The sequence below is a fragment of the Micromys minutus genome, assembly GCF_963924665.1.
Source record: "Micromys minutus genome assembly, chromosome: 4".
NCBI classification, from domain to species: domain Eukaryota; kingdom Metazoa; phylum Chordata; class Mammalia; order Rodentia; family Muridae; genus Micromys; species Micromys minutus.
In genome coordinates, this window is record NC_137973.1 from 23,287,165 (window position 1) to 23,303,054 (window position 15,890).

The window sequence follows — 15,890 nt, forward strand, 5'->3', positions numbered from 1 at the left end:
CAGATTAATGATCAGAAAATGAAGAATGACTGTGGAACTTATGAAACTTAATTCCTTTCAATGGGAATCTGACTAAATTGTTCATTTTCTTTGTTCTTACTCAACACAGTGATAGGACTCCTAGCTAGAGTGCAAGACAAAGAACTAATGGGCATCTGAGAAGAAACGGAGGAGATGACATTTTGTGTTAGCTGTTGACTTGATCTAATGTGCACAAAACACAATGTACCAAAGATTCTTTAAAATTGATAAAATACTATAGGACACTAAATGAACATGCAAAACATCTGTATAATGCATAGAAATCAGTCTCATTTAAAAAATGTTATCATAAACAGAAAAGAAAAAACTAAACACCGACTAAAAAATTAGAGTATACCAAAATCTAGAGAGACATTCTATGTTTTTTTGTTGTCACAAAGAACTAATGTTCATACTACTGAAAAGGATGTGCAGACTGTATTTTTCATTCATAGAAAAAGATAAAAACAATTCTGAAGTTGATATGGAACATATAGTTAGTCATTTCAGTTTTGAGTAAAAAGAACATAGCTGAAGACCTAACAATAAATGGCCTGCAGGTAACTCAAGGTTATTCTGGCCAGAATAACAGTCTGTTTTTTTTAATTAGTTAATAAATATATTTATTTCAAACTCAAGATTTTATTCCCCTCCAACCTTTCCACATCCTGTACCTCCTCCTTGTTCCCCCTGTGTCCACACGAACGTCTCCAGCTTACCCACCCCACCAGACCTCTAAACTCCTTGGTTCCTCCAGTCTCTTGAGGGTTAGGTGCATCTTTGACTGAACCCAGACCTCTGCTGTGTATGTGTTGGGGGCCTCATATTAGCTGGTGTATGCTGCCTGGTTGGTGCTCCAGTGTCTGAGAGATCTCAGGGGTCCAGGTTAATTGAGACTGCTGGTCCTCTTACAGGGTCGCCCTCCTCCTCAGCTTCCTCCAGCTTTTCCCTAATTCAACCACAGGGGTCAGCAGCTTCTGTTGATTGGTTGAGTGTAAATATCTGCATCTGAGTCTTTCAGCTGCTTGTTGGGTCTTTCAGAGGGCAGACATGATAGGCCCCTTTTTGTGAGCACTCCATAGCCTCAGTTATGGTGTCAGGCCTTGGGGCCTCCCCTTGAATTGGGTCCCCTTTTGGACCTGTTTCTGAACTTTCTTTTCCTCAGGATCTTCTTCTCCATTTCCATCTTTGCAGTTTTTTTCAGACATGAATAGTTCTGGGTCAGAGTTTTTGGGTGTGAGATAGCAACCTCATCCCTCACTTGATTCCCTGTCTTTCTGCTGGAGGTGGGTTTTACAAGTTTCCTCTTCTCACTGTAGGACATCATCTAGGGTCCCCCCACTTTGAGTCCTGAGGGTCTCTCACCTCCCAGGTCTCTTCTGGAGGGTCCTCCCATCCTCCTATCTCCTAAGGTCGCCTGTTGCCATTCTTTCTGCTGGCCCTCAGGGCTTCAGTTCTTTTCTCCCACCTAATAGCAGATCATGTCCCCCAAACCCATCCCCTTTCACTCCCAGGTCCCTCCCTCCTTCCTCCTTTGTGGTTTCTTTCTTCTCTGTCCCAAGTGGGACTGAGTATCCTCACTTGGGCTCTTCAGCTTTTTCACCTTTTTGAGTTCTGGGGCCTGTATCTTGGGCATTCTATACTTTTTTCCCTTTTTGGCTAATATCCTCATATTAGTGAGTACATACCATGTCCTTTTGGGTCTGAATTACCTCACTCAGGATAATATTTTCTAGTTCCATCACTTGCCTGCAAAACTCAGGATGTCCTCATTCTTAATGTCTGAGTAGTATTCCACTGTGTAAATGAACCACATTTTCTGTATCTATTCTCTGTTGTAGGACATCTGAGCTGTTTCCAGCTTCTGGCTATCATAAACAAGGCCGCTGTGAACATAGTGGAATATGTGCTCCTGTGGGACATCTTTTGGGTATATTCTCAAGAGTGGTATTGCTGGATCTTCAGTTAGATCTATTTCCAATTTTCTGAGAACATCCAAATTTATTTCCACAGTGGTTGTACCAGTTTGCAATGTCACCAACAAGGGTCTTGACTTTAAAATGAACCCAAATGTCAGTGAAACATAGTGCCCACATAGGTCCAGCAAACTGATTTTTACCAACAATAAAAGCACATTGAAATAGACTTCTTGGTCAGTATTGAATACCGACAAAAGTGTATCTCAGTTTCCAGACAGATTCGACTAGCCATTTGTCCTGCAAGATGTGCAAAAACCCACTCGAAATAGATCCATGGCCTATATAAAATACCTGCAACAGTATTCTTCCATTAAAGACACTTTGATATTTTTGTGCATTGCTTTTCTCGGGGAGAATAAGGGTTCAGCCAGCCCTAGAAAAAGGAAAAATAGAGAAATAGTTATCTTAAATCGCAGAGCCTCCCTTGTCAAGAGTAACAGTGAAGAGCGAAGAAGTGGCATATGTGCTGAGACTGTGTTTGCAAACTGCTGTGTAACCGGAGGTTAGTAGTTTGAATATAGCAAAGCTGCATGACCCGAGCAGCAGCTAGAAGCGTAATAACTAGATTCATGAGCAATTTCATGATCCCAGCACCTAGAAGGCGAAGACAGGAGGATGAGGAGCTCAAAGCTGGCTCTGACTGCATAGTGTTTGGTGCCACACTGGGCTACAGAAAACCCCCTGTCATCAAAGTAGAAAATCTAAAATCAAAATTAAGTCATTGAAGAAATCCGGAAATTATTTGAATAGACATATCTCAAGAGCAACTAGGCCAAAACATCACTCAAAAAGTTAAAATATAATCTAGAAATAATTTAAATCACAAAATTAGAAGTTACTGCACTGACTATTGAAACTGGTGGTTTCTCAAAAGAAATTGATAGGAAAACTACATATAGTGAATCGTATCAAAATGTGGCCCGAATTTATTTGCATTTGAATATGTTAATTTTTAGAAATTACTCTTATCTTTTAAACCTTTTTACCTGTAAAATATAAGCAAAGTCATATACTATACTTTCAAGGAATATATTGTATGATGGTTTTTTTAAAAAAAAAAAGAAAATGGGAGTTTATCTCAGGAAGTTAGAAATGAAATTAATTTAAACGAATAGTCAGTGTGTGGCTTTATTTTTTTCAGTGTTTGTTTGAGGAACACAGAGAAGAATTGATGTCATATCATTAGGAAAGGCTTCCTTTTTTCCTGTCTCCAAGAACACACGCTTGACATTTGCGGAGTGGTAGTCTTCATGCATGTGCCCATCTTTGTTGTGACTGCATGACTTCAGACATTAGTCACCTAAGATTGGATCTTAGTACAAATTGATTAGGGAACAGTTATGGTCCTTGGATGTGATAATCAATTAAATATAGCTTAGGCACAGGTATGAAATTATTGACTCTGCTGCTTTTTGAGTTCTTCCTCTCGAAAGTGCTGAAGTGTGCTTTGAAATTACTTACTTGCATTAGTGGTTGGATTTGAGGCTTTTAACGTGTTTTCATCAAGACCTCTGGGGAAAGGATAACCAAGACCTTTAAGTGTACTGTGCATTTTGCATCAATGTATAATTGTAAATACTGTGATGAAATATTGAAATGATCATGAAAGATGATGACCATTAAGGTTTTCTCTCAACTATTAAAACTCACTAAAGGTTATATTGAGCTGTGGTTTATAAAATTGTTTAGACTAACGCCTTGTTGATAATTGTTTCTGAGTAGAGAAAAATGCCTTCAAACACCATGATTAATGAATATTCTTTTTAGTTTTGGCAACTTCCACAAATTACTGTGGAGAGTGTTTTATTATACAGAAAATCATGATTATCAAATAAACCATCAAAGGATGTTTTCTTGCAGGCTTCAACTTCCCTCTCACAAACACTGTTAATTCTGTCACGTACATATTATTTCTTCTACTTAACGAAAACAAGGAGCACAAAAGGATTTATAGAGCTCAAGAAGTCCAGTCATGAATTTGATTCTTTTGAGTGTCTGCAAAAATTGTAATTCTCTAATTGTCCGATGTACCTTCTATCTAACTTGTCTTTTCGGTTCTTTAAAAATATTTTAAAGATAATATTTAATAGGTTTCATTTTAGTAGTTTTGTGAGTAATATCATTAAAAATTATTTTTTGTGTACTTTTTTATTTAGTCAGAAACCTAATCATTCATTCTATTTTTAAAGGTTTTTAAGACTAAGTATATATCATTTTAGTCAATTCTTTGTTTGATTTACATTTAATTTAAAAGGAAAGTATTATTTTATTTGACATGACCACTACATTTAGTACATGTATATTTTAATTGGTTACTTTTACAGTTATAATTACTAATTTTAACACGTTTTCAGTCTAGCTTCATTAATGCTATTTAAAAATTTTCTGGAATTTGAATGGAACATTTTATGAGTTTATTTTTAGGTAAGAATTCATGTTGGTAAAAGTTAAATTAAAATAAAGTTTATGAATAATTGAAAATAGAGACAAGAGTATCTTTATGTTTTTATAGGGAATATAAATTATATAATAAAAATTCTTTGAGTACATTTTGAATAATATAATATGAATCTGAATACAAGATGATACTGTCAAAGATAAAACAACTTTGAGATTAGTTTTAGATGACGTTTGACTATCCTGATTCTATAATCAGTGAAAGTGAAGTGTGGGACCCTCTGCCCTAGATCCAAGGACCTCTCTATAATTTTTTGCTTCCCTTCATTTTCTTGCTACCCCTGTGAGAAGATATGTGTGTACGCTGCTTGCCCTTTTCCAGGACAAATTCTTTTATTTGCTTCATTTATTTTGCTATTCGAATTCAGTTGCTTTTAGTTGGTCTACATATGTGTTAGCATCATTTGTTCTAAAGGAAAGGGCTTTCAGTTAAATTCTATTATCTGTTTTACAGTTGGTTTTACTTATATTAGTGAAAGGAAGTTAGGGTTTCAAAATCTGTTGCATGGCAAGTATGGCTTTTGAGAGGCTACACCAGCCTTTGTTCTCACTGATTCCTAAATGTTAACAAGAGTAGAATAATAATACCCGAAATAGAAGTGTTTAAAGTTGTGTTCATTGTGACACAAGGACATAACCTTTTTGTGTCAGGATGAAGAAAAGTTTTTATGCCTTCTTTTGCTAGTAATGCATTGCTCATTCCCCCATTTGGAAGATCATTGGTTGCCTTTGCATGTTTACCTGCTTCTGAATTTAATTTTCATTCTACTGTGTGTATTTACTAATATGCTAATATGTTCACTATTGGGAATGGAAGAATCATTCAACACAACCATGGTTTGTTTTCTTCGTTTTTACACCTGTCTTGGGCTTTTTAAAAGACAACGAATGTCAAACAAATGTGATTCCAAAAAATTAAAAGTAGACAAGAAATAAACACATATTTGTATGTCATTAACTCAAAATTACTTAAAATTTAAAACTCCAAAATTTACTATGTGCACATTATTTGGTTAATGATGAGCAATAGCCAGTAGCTGAGTATAGTCTTTCATTTTAGATTTTAAGGAAGAAACAAAAGAACATATAACTATAATACAAGGATGGAAGTATTAACAAAAAGGATATGTATGCAAGTTTATGTTGATAAATAGAGCAAGATGGATAGATAAGAACATGTGAATGTGCAAACATGAGTATATTCACTGGGATTCCTAAAAATATTTCGGTTCATAATGACTTTATTTTATAAGTGCTTATTTTATATAAATATTGAGAGTATAAAATAATTCACTTGAACATAATTTACTGATTGATTTTCATCCTAGGCCTTTTAATAGACATTGTTTTAGTGGATAAAGTTAACATGAATTTTTAATGGTTAATGAATATAGTTGAAAATTTATACCACTTATTGCTAGGTTATATGCCAGTGTGTTATAGTTTTCCATTTATAACTGGTTTATTTCAGTTCATGTTCACTATGTTATTACTGGTCATTTTTGCAGGAGTTTTTTAACTCATGCAAAATCTTGCATTTTAACTCTAATTATTAAGATTTTTGTACTACTCAATTCTGTCTTCATTGTGGATTATCTTTTAAAAGTTATTATCTGTAGGTAATATATCCTGCTGTTGTTGACTGCCTTCAGGCTGTATGTGTTTAGTTACTATGTTACAGTGTGACACAGCAGTGGCAGGGAAAACATGTCCTGGCTCCTTTGGTTTACACTGAAGCAGGCATTCTTACTCAAATGTCTATGTGTTCACAGGCTGCGTTGAGTCAGCAGCACGTGTGACATTGCTGTCCCTCTCAGTACTAAGGAGAAGTGAGATAGATGTGGAGGCTGGTTCGTTGTGATGTTAAGGAACTAACCTAAACATAATGTCCTCAGCTGCTTCTCATTGTTTTTTTAGGAGTGGCAGAATTCTATTCAGAAGAATGCAGGCCTTGCGTTTATTGAACTTGTCAATGAAGGAAGGTAATTTATTTTATATCCACTTATTTTACTTTAAAATATTCTTTTATTTTTTATATGAACTGATTCTCTGGATTCTGAATTTATTGTTTTTGAATCAGTAATATTTTAGCACTTCTGGCTATTGATTAGTAAATGACCTGTGGCTATTTTATGATTTTCAAGGTTACACTGATGAGGTTCTGGTTTTTATTTTCAATGATCATATCTGGGTGTAGCAAAAATAAACTGACAATTTTTATTTGTAGTATAAAATGCCAAAATTACTTACAACTTTTAAAAAAATTTGTTTGTAGAACCATTTTTTAGAATTTGACTTCTGTGTTTTCTTCCTCTCTTATGTCATAGTCTGGCTTTGAGGAGGAGCACAAGTTTACTTTGCGTTATGACTTTATGAGAAGTTAGAGTGGGGCATCAGCAGGTATCATTTTAACTTAAAGAGCAGAAATAGAAAAATTCCAAAAACTGAATAATCACTGTTACAAAGAAAAGCAATGGCAGTATAGAAAGTGAAGGGAGGAAATATCTTAAACGTGAAAGAGCTCCCTGAGGCATCACTTCCCTCTTCTCAAAGTGTATACAGAACCCTGATAAGAAAAACAACACAGTGCTGGCATAGAAACACACAATAATCCATGGAGCCAATTGACGAACCACACATAAGGACTCACCCCTGTGGACCTCTGAATTTTGATATTGAATCCAGAAGTATATGCTGGTCAAGTTGGATAACTACATAGAGAAGAATCCAAAAAGATCTAAACTTATCACCCTGCACAAAACTCAGCTGCAAATGGATCCCAGACCTCAACATAAGGCCAGATACACTGAATCTGTTAGATGAGAAAATAGCAAATATTTGTGAACCCATTGATAGAAGAAAAGACTTCGTGAACAGAACACTGATAGCACAGCACTGTGAGCAGCAACTAATAAACGAGACCTCATGAGACTGAAGTCTCTGTATGTAGAGGATACCATCGTATGGACAAAGCCCAGGCTCCCAAATGGGGAATGATTGATTGTACCTGCTACATATCTGATAGAGCACTAATATCTAATATATTTGAAGAATTAAAAAAACTGGTCAGTAGGAAAAAAAGATTAACAATAATTTTAAAAAAAGGAAAAGAAAAACCCCAATTTTTAAAATGGGCTACAGAGATAAAGAGAATTCTTAAAAGAAGAAACACAAATGTCTGAGAAACTCATAAAAAGTATTTAGTATCCTTAATCATCAGGGATATGTAAATCAAAACTATTTGGAAATTTTATCTTATATCAGTTAGGACAACCAAGATAAATAAATGACACCTCATGCTGGTCAAGATACAGAGTTAGAGGAATACTCACTCACTCATTGCTGGTGGAAATGCAAATTTATACAGCCACTTGGTAAGCCAGTGTGACAGTTCCCCAGAAAGCTGGTAATTGATCTATCTCATTGATCCAGATATGCCACTCTTGGACATATATCCAAATACACTTCTTTCTACTACAGAGATACTTGCTCAACCATGTTCATTCCTGCTCTAGTCACAACAGCCAGAAACTGGAAACAGCCTGTCCCTTATCAGATGAGTGGATAAAGAAAAGTGGCATATTATACAATGAACTATTTACTCCTCTGTTATAAAAATGAGTCATGAAATATACAGGTTAATAGATAAATCCAGTGACCAGATGAATCTAGTGAGGGAACTAAAGGGTTTGCAACCCCATAGAAAGAACAACAGTTTAACCAGACCCCTCCCCGCCAAGAATTCCCAAGTACTAAACCACCAACTAAAGAGTACACATCCTTTTGGCTCCAGCTGCATGTGTAGTAGAGGATGGCCTTGTCTGTCATCCGTGGGTGGGGAGGCCTGTGGTTCTGTGAAGGCTTGATGACCCAGCGTAGGGGAATGCTAGGGTAGTGATGCAGGAGTGAGTGGGTAGGTCAGGTTGCACCCTCATAAAAGCAGAAGAAAGAGAGATGGGATGGGGTTTGTGGATGGGAAACCAGGAAGGGGAATAACATTTGAAATGTAAACAAAATAACCAATAAAAATTGAAAAAAGACAAATTAGTATGTATTCACTATATCTATCTATATATATACATATACATATACATACATACATACACACATGAAAGGAATTGAGGAAATAGGGGAGGAGGATGGGGAGTGAATGAAGGGGAGGTTATAAGGGTAGGGGCAACTAAAACTAATGATCATTTGAGAGATCATATAGAAAACTCATGCAATAGTACTGTAGAATCCTCCTAAAATGTATACACATATAAAGGTGACGTAAGTAAAATTGTCAAATAATGCAGGAGACTGAGCTCCAAACTGGACATCACTTATCACTCAATAAAGCTTCTAAGTGCTGCTAATGGGTTACATCTAATTGAGTTTTTGGCCTAAGAGGTCCCATGGAAATCCCCTACTGCTCAGGCTGTTGTCAGGCTATTGGCTGCTCTCCAGAAACTGACAGCAAGACCAAATTGCTGAAAGCAACACCTCCACTAGTCCCTGAACATATGGAAGGTAAGCTCATGCTTACCTAGAGCCTTACGCTTGTGGGCTAGTGTTAGAGGTACCATAAAGTACTCTTCACATTATGAAAGGAGAAAGGTAGACACCAATCCAGACATGCAGTCTTATGAGCTACAGTGATGACTTGTCTGCAAGATGTGCTAGTGCAACATTGGCACAAATTTTGTGGGAGTAACCAACCAATATTTAGGATGAAATTCAAATTGATGGCCAAGAACCAGAGACTAGATAGCCCAGGGACCTAGAGGATAACCAAATATTTCTGTTCTGCTAAAGGAATGTAGCCATAAAGTGACTACAAACAACATTCTGTTATACTCATAGATTAGTTTTTGTCCAGCCACCATCATAGAAACTTTCTCCTACAATAGATCAAAACAAATAAATATACCCACAGCTGGGCAATATGTAGAGTGATAGACCTTGGAGCGCTCAGTGTTAAGTGGGCTATCTCCATCAAATCCCTCTCCATAGGGTTTAGGGGGCCCCATGATAGAATGATGTAGAAGACAGAGGGGATAGAGGACATACCACAGCAAGACCAGCACACACATGAACTCACAGACTGTGGCAGTGTGCACAGGATATGCTAACTTCTGAATCAGACGGGTTCCCAACACTGAGAGAAGTAGACACAAGCTCTAACCCAGAAGCTATGTCTAACTGACAAGTGCTCACAAAGGAAAAATCAGTTCTCCAGCAGTCACTGGGGATGCAAACAACTCTTAAGGGCAGACCCCATGTCCAGCAGCACAACACAAAGCAAACTCAGTGGCATATTAGGGTGTTCCTTCTCTCATTAGGTTTTGATAAGGAAGTTTTGTTTTGATTTGTTTTTACCTCACATGTCTTTAGTATATACATTATGGCTTTGGTTTGGGATTTCAGGACACTCCTCTGCATAAGAGCATATGTATCTCTGCATCTCATGCTTTTAGTGGGGGTTCTTTTTCTTTTGTTTGTTGTCATTCTGGTCTGTTTTTGTTTTATCTTGTTTTATTTTATTGTTATTCTCTAGATGCCTGTTTGTTTTCTAAGAAAACAGAAAAGGGAGTAGAGTCCCATGGGATAGGAGGTTGGGAGATGCTTAGAGAGTTGGGGAAAGGAAACTGTGTCTAGAGTATATTGTATGAAAAATATCTATTTTCAATGAAATAAAGAAAGAAAAAGAATGAATGATTTATAAGGTAAAACAAATTGAGGAAACAAGAGTGATGAATGGCTTACTTTGTGTCTATTTGTGATGGCTGAGCTTTCATTAATGGACTGGAAGACTTAATGTATAGATTAAAAAGCTGATGGTTTTCCAAAATGATATCCTAATCAGAAGTGATGTTTTGGGCATGCTTGTTTATATTGCTTGGCTGACCTCACCTGTGTACTAATTTAGCATGGAAAAATCAGGCAAAACGTAAGCAGAGAACACAAATATGGATATATTTTCAAGGGACAGTATTCTTTATCATAAAAACAGTAGAAAATAGTAAATATGGATATTTTGTTTGATGTGTGTGTATTTATGATATTGGGTATTTGTATTAGTCATGGTTCTCTAGAGTCACAGAACTTATGGGTAGTCTCTATATAGCAAGGAATTTGTTGATTCCTTACAGTCTGCAGTCCAACTCCCTAACAATGGCCTGCAGCAGCTGTGAAGTCCAAGGATCTAGCAGATGCTCAGTCCCACAAGGCAAATAGGCAAAGAGAGCAAGTCTCTCTTCTTTAAGTGTCCTTTTGTAGGTCTCCAGTGGAAGGTGTGTCCCAGATTAAAGGTGTGTAACACCACATCTGGATCTGGGACTTGATTTGTCCCAGATGACCTTGAGCTCAGCGATCTCCTTGCCTTAGTATCCTAAAATTCATAGCCTCTATGACTCAAGATCAGGATCAAAGGTGAGCCTCTTGATTCTGGATTGTGGTTCATTTTAGATGTAGTCAAGTAGACAACCAGAAATAGCCACTACAGTATTACCAAGCACTTTTACATCTTTCTCCCTCGGTTTCCTTATCTAGTAATTGATTCAGTATTTATTATATTCTATGTTAAATTGTCCTTAATTTTGGGCATATAGCAGGTAATTAGCCTTTTGTGGAGAGAAGATATTAATTAGGGATTAAAAGCTAAAGGCTTTTTACTGGGTCTCTAGAATGAGTGAGCTATGGGCAGTAGAAACTGGTATAGATACTGAGTTGAGTACACAACATGGAGTGAATTTTTGATAGATGGAGGACCAGCTCAATAGGTGAAGAATTCAGATACCTGAAAAATCAAGGTTTTGTTCAGCTTTGAATATGTCTGTAGATATGACTTTCATTCTTCATCATGGTATCTTTCTGTGGGGTATTCGGCGGTGAAGGGTACTTCGATTCTTGGTCAAGATAAATAGAAACTCTAGGATCCTAAGGGATTGCAGGAGCTTCCTAGTCTCCCAAGAGATCAGGCTGTAGCACCCCCACACCCCTTGTAGGGTGGAATAGGTCACACTCCAAGTCCCTCCTCCGCAGGTGAGGATGTGATTTAGGCTCAAGGCAGAACAGTCATGCCCTAAGTCCCTCCCCCAAATTTGTAGTTGAAGTATTCCCAGGCTCTCAGGGACCAAGCCAATAGGAAGTGCCTGATTTCAGACTCTGAACCATCCCAAAAATGTATATATGAGGCCTGTCCAAAATTAAAGGTGTGCAGGAATTACTCCAGCACCTGAAAGCTTCTGTCATAAAACCTGTAACTCCGCCACTTGGGAAGAGATCTGCTCTCCTGAATTCACCACTGCTGGAAGCTCTGCCCCTCATCGCCTGCTGGCTTGGTCCAGCCTGGCATCTCATGCAGTGGAGACAGTGGAAGTGGTCTCCCAAGCCCCCACTTCAGCTAGAGCCCCTCTTTCCCTTGCCTGAACCCATGCAGCCGATGTGGTGGAACAACTTCACTTTCTCCAGAAGTTTCTATATAAATTTTTTGTTGATTTTATCCACACTTTTTGTTTATCTAATTTTTCTTTGTTGGTGGAAGTTCTGATCTGTGTTGTATGTGATCAACACTTTCTCACTTCAGTTGTTCAGTAGATATATGTAATCCTTTTAAGTCTTTCAGTGGCTGTGTAATTTTTAAAGTCATTTTCTTCAAATTCTGGCTTGTCCTTTGGTCTCCCTCTTCTCTAATCACAGTTTTAATCTTGGTCTAGGAGAGCTGTGTAAGCTCTTTCTGCTTTCATCTAGGAGTATGTTTTCTGCCTTGGCTTCCAGATAACGTTGAAGAGCTAATTTCTGTCTTTTAAATTGAAAATAGTATTTCCATACAATATATTCTAATCATAGTTTCCCCTCCTTCATCTCTTTCTAGTTCCTCCTTATCCCCACCTATCCAAAAATTATGTCTTCTATCTTTCATTCTTTCAAAAAGAAGCAAGAACAAAACAAATAAAAACAAGCATGACAAACAAAAGCAAAGAAAAAGGATAACACACACACACACACACACAATCAGAAAATACTCAAAACTAAGCATTAGGAGACAAAAAAAAATCTTTAAAAATACTATTGAGATCATTTGGAGATGGCCAGCTGGGGATCTGTCTCCCTACTATTTGAAGACTTTATTAGGGTTACCTTCTTACTTAGGAAGTCTCTACTGTAGTAGGTTTCTATACCACTTCCTTAAAGCCCCTCAGATCTGGCTCTCCTTCTGTATTCTCTTTCTCAGCCACATCTGCCCATCTGCTCCCCACTTTCCTTACCAGTTCTACTCCTCTTTCCCAGTCCATGAGTAAGATCTATTCTGTGTCACGCTCTTGGGGGAAGTTAGTGTGTCTTCCCTTTTCTCTATTCCTAACCTCTCTGGATCTACAGACTGTGGCTTGGTTATCATTTTCTGAATGGCAATATTCACATATAATTTAATACATATATATTATTTTTTTCTTAGGATGATTTTTTAAAAATAATTTTATGTATTTTCCTGAAAATTTTATAATGCTATATTTTTTTAACAACTGAGTAATACTACTCTGTGTAAGTATACCATACTCTCTTTATGTATCCCTCATTTTAGGGATATCTAGAGTGTTTCTAACATGGTTAATCGAGTATCCCTTTGATAGGATGAATCGTCCTTTGCGTGTATGCCTATTGTCCAGGTGTGTGTCTCTGTATTTGTTTCTGTCTCAATAAGAGAAAGCTTCTCTGATAATGACTGAAAGAAATACTGATCTGATTTTAGCCCATGTCAGAGTAACTTTTCATAATCAGCCATGCTGTAGTAAAGCTGTTGTTCCTGTCATCATGGTGGTGATGGGAACATTGAGGTAGCCTTGCCACAGACTCCATCTGTCTTTTCCTCAGTTTAAAAGATATTCATCAGTACAGATATATAAAGGAACAACTTGGAGACAGGCTTCTAAAGAAACTGGTTTGATTTTCCTTTTATATGATTCAGTACCTTGAAGTTAGGTGAGTCTGTGGGTTGGTTGTTTCTGTGAAGTAGTTTGAAATGTTCCATACTAGATTGAGTCCCAGAGGCAACAAGTATAGTGATAAAGATTTTTTTTTTTCCTCTAGCTACCAGGACAAAATGTTTTTCTCTTGCTATGTAGATCTGACCTTTGTCCTGATTAATTGAGTAGCTTCTGTACGTTTGGCCTTTGATGAATGTTTTAGTAGTGTACGTAACATGAAGACCTTTATAGACAGCAGTGTAAGGTTTATCAGACTTGATGGATATCATTAGCAAATCAATTACTTAGGTCAGATGTACGTATCCTTTAGGAGAAGTGTTTCCCTTATGTATTTAATATCACACTTCACATTTTTATGATTTTTAGTTCAATTACTGTCATTGTTCATATAAGTAGCTTTCTATTTTAAGCACATTTAGAGTGGGATTTGGAAATAGTGATAGACACATCAAGTATGTTGTAAATGATTTTTTAAAATCAAAAACAAAAATTTTAATAAGTTTCAGTCAAAAAAATTAAATTTTCATCTTTTATAAAAGGAAGTGCCTTTTTAACCTTAAATAATAGTGTTGTTGGTTTTGAATGTTTCTTGGTGTTTGATAAAAGTTTAAAGTTTTTAAAGCTTTGTTATTTCTAATTATGTGTTTGCCTGTGTCTTTTTGTGAACATTTATGCGGGTACAGATGGCAGGGAGGTTGGGAGTGTTCTCTGGAGCTGCAGGTACAAGCACCTGTGAACTGCTAACACTGACTGGATGCTCAGAACTGAGCCTTTTCAGCTGGAAGAGTAATGTATGCTCTTAGCTGCCAAACCATCTCTCCAGCCCACTTTATAACATTTTGGATTATCACCATTTCTACTTTTTAATTATAAAAGCACCTGATATTTCAATTCCCCTTTAAAGGATTACATAAGACTTGCTAGGTCGCCCAGGAAAGCTGAAACTCTGTCCTTCTGCCTCAGTCACCAGCCAACTGAGATCACTGGTGATTACAATTTTACATGCTGTTTTCTTTTGTTGTGAGAATCTTTCAGGTTATTTACACTGGCCTGACACACACCATGATGGCCACATGGCATTGAACTCATGGTTTTCCTGCCTTTGCCCTAGTACTGAAATCATAAGGCTTGTGGTGCCATGCCAGCCAATTTAAACATATTAAGGAGTCTTCAGCTGCCCTTCGAGCACAGTGTGTAGTAGATTATGGCCTGTAGTAATGGAAACTAATGCAATAGTATCTGTATTAACTTTGAACTTTTAAGTGAAATCTAAGGTTTAGTGTTAGGTAAAATCCACGTTTACTGTATTATGTACATGGGTTTCAATTGATTTGCTTACCTGATTTAGTATTATCATAGCTGTCCTTGTTTTTTACCTTAAATGTAATTAATTATATTAGTTCTAGCCATATTGCTCCCTACATTTTAAAAATCATTATTATTAAATATTGTACATTTTCTAACTTGGTTTGATTTTATGTTTTGCCTTCTTGTTCATATTTGGAGAAGCAGTGACATCACTTGGTAAAGGTTGGGCGTCCCCGGCAGTATTAATGTTAGCTCCATGATGGACGTAAGCTGGTAGGTTGCCCAGATCACCTCCTTCAGTCAGCTAGATTGTGCTTCCTTTAGTGAGTGTCTTCTAGAACACTTTACTGGCTTGATATTCTGAGTAGCTCTAATCTACATAAGAGCTTGGCAAATTACTGCTTAGACATTTGGGATATTTATGATGGTTTAAAGTAATTCCTGTCATAAGTTCACTTGTCTGACTCAGGTATTTTGGAGTAAATTATATATTGGGTAAATTGGCCTTTTTATCAACCTTATATATTTAGGCGGTTATGATTTCATTTTTGTTGTTGTTGTTGTTGTTGATTTGTTTTTGAGACAAGGTTTTAGTGTACAGTCCTAACTGTCCTGGAACTTACTCTGTAGAACAGACTGGGCTTGAACTCACAGAGGTCTGTCTGCCTCTGCCTTCTGAGTGCTGGGATTAAAGGCATACACCAGCACTGCCTGACATGATTTTATTTTTATACTTAGGGATTTTGAAAGCCCAATGTGAATTCTTTTATTTCATTTTGAAATTTTAATTAGAAATCCTCTTTACAGTTTCATGTTTGTGTGTGTTGAAGTTTAGTTGTTTTTGCCCTAATACTGACTATCACTTCTTCTCTGAAATCCATCTTGTTTGAAACGTATCATTTTTACTTAAATGTCTGTGTGTCTGTTATTAGGATTGCTAGCACAGGTGTAGGCAATTTATTAGTAGCTACATCACTGAAGAAAATGACACCTCCCTCTCTAGCAGCCATTAGCTGTCAATAGTTTTGGGGGTGTTGTGAGCCCTTCCTTCATCCATGGTGAAGTGTTGACAGGCTCAGTCTTACGTAGGTCTTGTGCAAATAAACACAAATGATAACTTCATGAAGGAAATGAACATGTCATATTCAGAAGCCAT

General features: G+C 36.9%; 1 protein-coding gene across 2 annotated transcripts in view; it reads left to right on the plus strand.

Annotated features, from left to right (window-relative positions):
- Positions 1–15,890, plus strand: part of LRBA (LPS responsive beige-like anchor protein) — a 533,667-nt gene that overhangs the window by 167,770 nt on the left and 350,007 nt on the right. For both annotated transcript variants that reach the window (XM_080915741.1, XM_080915742.1), the window contains exon 35: positions 6,375–6,439. In XM_080915741.1, the coding sequence (XP_080771867.1) occupies positions 6,375–6,439 (65 nt within the window). The remainder of the gene's footprint in view (positions 1–6,374; positions 6,440–15,890) is intronic.